We start from the raw sequence: 7,045 nt of genomic DNA on the forward strand, positions 1-7,045 counted from the left end.
CATCGCTCAAACGCTGCACCCACTGTATAACGCCCTTCACGGAAAACCGAAGGACCTCCTGTGGAACCCCGCCATGGAAGCTGCCTTCGTCAACGCCAAAAAAGCCCTTGCCCGTGCCACCACCCTCTCCTTCCCTGCACCAGGTGCCCAGCTACAACTGTCAACGGACGCCAGCAACGTCGCCATAGGGGGTGTGCTCGAACAAACCCTCAGTGGCAGACCTATACCCCTGGGTTTCTTCAGCGAGAAACTCTCCAAGGCCGAGCTCAACTACAGCACCTTCGACAGAGAGCTCCTCGCCATCCACCACGCCGTCCGCCACTTTGGCCATTTCCTCGAGGGCTCCTCATTTATCATCAACACCGACAATCAACCTCTGGTGCACGCCTTCACAAAACAACAGGACGCTTGGTCTGCCAGACAGCGCCGCCACCTCTCCACCATCGCTGAGTTCAATTGCACCATCAGACACGTCCCCGGTACAAACAACCCCGTCGCAGACGCCCTCTCCCGAATAGCCATCGACGCAGTTCAACTCGGCCTCGACTACGCAGCTATTGCCAGAGAGCAACGGGAGGATCCTGAAACACTTGCCTACAGGACGTCCATCACATCCCTTAAGTGGCAAGACGTCTCTTTTCACGACAACCACACCATCCTCTGCGACATCAGTACCGGCCGGCCACGACCCCTCATCCCAGCTGCCTTCGACGTCAAGTGTTCAATTTAATACACGGCCTGTCTCATTCTTCAGGGCGCGTCACTGCGAAGCTCCTGAAACAGAAATTCATCTAGCACAGCATCTCCAAGGACACAAAGGAGTGGGCCAGATCCTGCATTGCCTGCCAGCAAAGCAAAATTCATCGCCACACTGAATCAGGCATCGGATCATTCCATCAGCCCCGACGACGCTTCGCACACATTCATGTCGACGTCGTCGGCCCACTCCCCCTGTCGGAAGGCCATCGTTACCTCTTCACCGCCATCGATAGATCGACCCGCTGGTTGGAGGTCATCCCCATGAAGGATAGTACCGCCTCATCCTGCACTACAGCATTTCTCAGTGGATGGATAGCCAGATTTGGCCTACCGGAACACGTCACCTCCGACCGAGGAACTTGCTTCACGTCGCGGCTGTGGCACTCTCTCGCTGAACTCCTGGGTACTACAGTCCACTACACTACCTCCTACAACCCCGCAGCCAACGGCATGGTCGAGCGAACCCACCGCTCACTCAAAGCATCTCTTATGGCACGCTGCAACAACGGCTCCTGGCTACCCCAGCTACCATGGATACTCCTTGGACTTCGGACAGCCATCAAGGACGACCTCAACGTGTCTCCAGCAGAGATGGTCTTCGGCCAAACCCTCGTCGTGCCCGCATAATTCTTCCCTCCACAGGAGTCTCCCGAGAGCCTGTAACAGCTTCGACGCACTGTCGGCAAATTTGCCCCATGCGTGCCGACACATCACCGGGAGGTGAAGGAATACCTCCCAAAACACCTCCACACCTCGACGCACGTTTTCCTGAGGACGGACGCTCACACCCCACCACTCACCCGTCCCTACACTGGCCCCCATCTTGTCCTTGAATGTAAAGACAAGACCTTCCGCATCTCCATCTCCGGCAGGCCAGAATGGGTTTCTATCGACCGCCTAAAACCGGCACACCTCGACACTCCACCCACCAAATTCTCACGTGCAGGACGCCCCCTTGAGCCAAGGCAAATTTAAGAGGGGAGTATTGTACAGCCGCGAGAAGTCACGTGACCCCGCGACAAGTCACGTGGCAGGGAACGTGACTGATGTCCACGACCTGACGCTTCTCTGCCAGCGCAACCTGGCTTGACCCGACCGAACCCAGTGCAATTACCTAATTATGCACCACAGTTAACTTGCCCACGTAGTATATATATCGGCTTCCGCCGCATGTGAAATCAGTTCACTCGTACCTTACAATAAAGGAGACGAACTCACCAAAACCTCTTTCTCTTCGCCAATAGTAGCATCGCTGCAGGTTCTCGGATTGTACGTGAGTGCTGCGTACGTGCGTGTGCGTATCTGTGTGTGTGCGAACATGTGCGTTCATGTGTATGTGTGTGTGCGCGAACATGTGCGTTCGTGTGTGCGTACGTGTGCGTGTGTGTGCGCATACGTGTATTTACCTAGTTGTATTATACGGGAAGGGAGCTATGCTCGTGGTGAGGTCTTTGTATCTCTCACATCAAGTTTTTTCTTAAAATCTTGAATAGTGTTTGTACACTGTCAACGCCATCTGTTGTAGTGGCTGTCGTGAGGTACATAGGTAAAGGAGGAAGTAATAATGTTACGCACCACGCTTGTCTTCTTTATTGGTGTGAATGGTGTGGTTTCTGTAAATCAATTCAACATTGTAATTTACATTCATAATCAAGCTATCAAAATAGCACTATATGAAACTATGACAAACCTCTATAATTCAGTAATTAATGCATGACAAAATGTATGCTTCATACCATTATTTTCTTTCTTCTTCCGCCCCTTCAGTATTTATCACTCTATACCTCCGTGATCCGTTCAGCTTCTGTTATATCACGGATGTCACGAATTAACATAATGTCCACAGTAACTTGTGGATATATTACCAAATATATCATAAGTCAAATGATGCAAATAATTCACTCTGCTAATGCTTACCAATTATGCTTCCTGGTCACACTCCCGAAGGTGTTGTCACTTTGACAACTAGACACAGAAAGAACAATACTTGTACGTTCCTCACGAAGAGGATGGGGCACTACTTTTTAGCGGAGGAATACCAGATTGAAAGGATCCACATTATATATATATAAGTCACGTTCTACTCAACATTCTCCCTTTCATATGACTTCTTTAATTCTATTTCATTTTATAACAGTTAATTATTCACTACAATACATCAACTTCGACAAAGACAATTTACATATATTGTACATATAGTAACTGCATGCGTACACACGTGATTATGATTGCCATTAGACTCTAGCCTCCTTTACATGTCAGATATTTTCTCATATCCACCCAGACATAGTACTCTGTACTATACATATATCAAATATCGTAAACCATGATTCGTAATTAATTTTAGTACATACCATTGTCAGTACACTTGAATATCATACAATTGGTGCTTAACACAGATCTAGCACCACTCATGAGTAGTAATTAACCTCGATACATATTATACTTTATCTGTAGAACATCATACATCAAATATTCTTATACATAGTGCAATCGGCACTCACACCCTCCCCTTTGTGATCATCCAAGATCACAACATCAATGACGGGAGGTCATTTTTACACTGAGTCACCTTCTAATAATAGTATTAATTTAGAAATAGGTCGCTTATAAAGTTTCTTACCACGTATTATTTCTACTTGTCTAATCAGTCCAAATATAAATCTGAGTTAACTTTAAAGGTAGTTCTCTCACTATCACACACTTCAATTTAATGGCTAGCATGGCTGCCACCAATTCAAGTCTTGGAATTGTAATTGATTTTAAAGGTGCTACTTTAGCTTTTCCCAACATGAAGCTACACTGGATTGTACCATCAATATGTTTGTATCTTAAATATACCACTGAACCATATGCTATTTCACTAGAGTCACAAAATATGTGACACTCAATTGCCTCTACCTTTGACGTTATACCTTTCTTAGTACAACGATCAATACTATACAACTTGAGCTTATTTACTCTTGACATCCAAATATTTATTAATCCTTGATCTCTTTCACTCAAAGTACAATCCCATCCAATGCCGTTTCTGAATAATTCTTGTAATAATACCCTTCCTTCAAGAACAACTGGTGCTACCATGCCCAGTGGGTCGTAAATTTTACCAATTACTGCTAGCAATTCTCTTTTTGTTCTAGGTATTTCATCAATGTTGATTGATATGCTCATCTCATCCTTGCCAAGATACCAATTCAATCCTAATGTCTTTTGTACCACTTCTTCATCCTCAATGAACTTCTCAATATCATCACTACACTTATCTTTGAGTATATTCTTCAAAACTTCACGGGAATTACTATTGAACTTTGTCAAATTAAATCCACCTTTACTACAAAGATCTATCACATTATTACAATTGTCAATCAACTCATTAATGTCATCGGATGACACCAACATATCATCAACATAGAAGTTATTAAGAACTATTTCACTTACTGATTTATGAAACTGACTCCCGTGATCTTGCACAACTCGTTTTAAAGCATAATTTGCAATACTAGGGGAGCAACTAGCACCAAATGGATGAGAAGTCATCCTCAGTTTAACTATATCACTTTCTATGTGTCCATCCTTCCACCATAAGAAACGCAAGTAATCTCTATCATCTTTAGGCACTTTAACTTGATAATACATAGTTTCTATATCCGCAGTACATGCATATAGTCCTAATCTAAATCTCAAAAGGACACCTAACAAAAGATTGTTGATGTCAGGTCCTTGTCTCAACAAATCATTTAACGATAAGTCATTTACACGTGCTGCACACTCAAATACTACACGTACTTTATCCCTTTTTGTAGGATGTTGCACTCCAAAATGTGGAACATACCAAGCTTGTTGATTACTCACTTCATACTTAGGTACTTCTTCAGCGTACCCTTTCTCTAGTAAATTAGTCATAAATTGCTTATACTGATAATAATACTCATGATCCTTAAACTTACGCTTCAATTGTTGAAGTCTTTTGACTGCCATAGGTTCACTGTTAGGAACTATCCTAGGTTTCTCTGTCATTGGTAAAGGGATCTCATACTTTCCATTATTCATTTGCCTACACCCAGACTCTATACTAGGTTCTACTGAATTCAGTGATGAATCTACAAACTCTCTATTATAAGATTCAATCAATTTCCTTTCTAAATAATTACCATCAACCTTTATCTTATTCACAGGAATTTCATGATTATTGTCTATTATTCTTCCACACAATATCCACCCTAAACGTGTTCTCACAGCATACGGATCTCCTGGTTTCTCTGCATGTACAACTTCCCAAGGTTCAGACGCCTCTGGGACATTAATACCTATCATGATTTCTATCTCTCCTTGGCTGTGATCAAATTCTAACTTCATCAAATGTTTCCACCTTTCTACATCATTCTTTCTGATATTATGACTGTGATTGAGAGGAAGTTTATTCACTGCAAATACAGGTGGTAATCTAATTTGGTTATTTCCTTCTATATCGGCTACTGACATCCCTTCAACATTTAGACAAGACATTCCTCTTGTACCTACAATTGTACTTGTAGTGTAGTTGACTGATAATTCATGTCTGTCATTCCAAGCTTCTGCAATAAATTCTTAGTGCAAAATGTGACTGAGCTACCATTGTCAAGGTAACATCTGGTAGTAACAACTTTACCATTTAACTCTACTTGAACTGGGATAGCAGTAGTGTCTCCTACTGAATCTTTCAATTGACTGGATAATACTTGAATTCTAGAATCATCAACCTCATTAGTGACCGCTGGATTTGCCGTTACTTCTTTACTTCCTTCAACCTTGAAATTCTTATTCATTCTATGCATGATTGTAAGATGTGAACCACCGCATTGTTCACAAGTACGAATTACTCTACATTGAAACGCTTTATGTCCTGTCCTTAAACACTTAAAGCAAAGTTCTAAATTGTAAGCTCTATTCAACTTCTCTTCATAACTTAACCATCTTAATTCTGGACATACATCAATAACATGTTCTTCCTGACATAACCAACAAGAAACTCTTGCTTTCTGTGTCACATTGACATGGACTCTTCCATCATAAGGTTCTATACCTTTCTTATAATTCGTCTTTCTATTTGAACTCCATGTGTTCGCTTCTACTTTCTTATCTCTAAATCCTCCCTTACTACTTCTCCCAAATGTTGGGTTACTCAATATTCTTACTTCTTTCTCTAGAAATCTGACTAAGTCTTTAATGTCCACTAGCTTCCCACTCTCAGCTACCTCGTCGACTAGTCTCCTCCATCTATCCTGTAAGTGTCTAGGTAATTTCTCAACCAACTGACGCAACGTCCTAAGATTTTGTAATTCTGAAATTCCATAATTAATGCCCGATATAGCACTTATACATGAATTCAATTCAACGATAAAGTCGTCTAATGCCTCAACATTCTCTTCTCTAATTTCAGGCCAAGCTAGAACCTTATCTATGTGCATTAAAGCTATCCTTTCTTTATTACCGTATCTTTTGTTTAATTCACTTCTAGCTCTTTGATAACCCTCGTTTGTATCTAAATTCAAACACATTCTAACTATGTTGTGTGGTTTACCTTCAGTATATTGTTTTAGATATTGTAACTTTTCACTATCTGACACATGCTTGCTATCAATCAACATATCGAAATCTCTAATAAATTCAAAATATTTATCTAACTGACCATTGAATTTATGAATCACATGGACAGGCATCATGTTCTTTGTCATTAAAGTCGTAACCATGTCTCTATTTGTTTGTTGACTATCACTATTATTCTGATGTGTACTTCTGCAGTCACGAGGATCATTCTCTACATTACTATATACGTTATTGTCAAATTTTCTCAAACTATCAAATTCTGCTATAGCCGATTCTAATTCTGTTTCCAACTCAAGCCTATCCTGTTCTAATTTTAATCTATGCATTTCCATTTCCAACTCTTGTTTCCTTTTCAACTTCTGTAATTTGATATCTAAGCTCGCCCTCTTAGCTATCGCCTTACCTAATTGATTATCTATGTCACTATCCCCTACTTGAGACACACTATCTATTGGTTTCACTGTACCATCTGTTCCTTCTTCTACATGTGTTCTATTGAAAGCTAATAACTCCAGAATGACTTCGTCTCTTTCCAATTCCTCAGCTGTAATAAACTCCTGTATCCTATTCATAAGTTCTGCCTTATTGCCAGAACAAGTTTGATTCTTTGCCTTTAGATATGATTTTAGTTGATACACTGTAGCTTTATCCATTTTGTTCAATATAGAATATTCAAGGCTCACTCACACTAAATACAAAT

At 41.4% G+C, this 7,045-nt stretch overlaps 1 protein-coding gene across 1 annotated transcript in view; it reads right to left on the reverse strand.

Annotated features, from left to right (window-relative positions):
* The window catches only part of LOC143034812 (uncharacterized), a 13,981-nt gene extending 8,740 nt beyond the window's left edge, over positions 1-5,241 (reverse strand). Inside the window, exons 1-3 of the mRNA XM_076201158.1 lie at positions 5,003-5,241; positions 3,462-4,870; positions 2,544-2,608 (exon numbers count right to left, since the gene is read on the reverse strand). Of these exons, the coding sequence (XP_076057273.1) occupies positions 2,544-2,608; positions 3,462-4,870; positions 5,003-5,241 (1,713 nt within the window). The remainder of the gene's footprint in view (positions 1-2,543; positions 2,609-3,461; positions 4,871-5,002) is intronic.
* Between the last annotated feature and the right edge of the window lie 1,804 nt (positions 5,242-7,045).

The sequence above is a fragment of the Oratosquilla oratoria genome, chromosome 18 (genome assembly GCF_046742065.1).
Source record: "Oratosquilla oratoria isolate Oo_2021 chromosome 18, ASM4674206v1, whole genome shotgun sequence".
NCBI lineage: Eukaryota > Metazoa > Arthropoda > Malacostraca > Stomatopoda > Squillidae > Oratosquilla > Oratosquilla oratoria.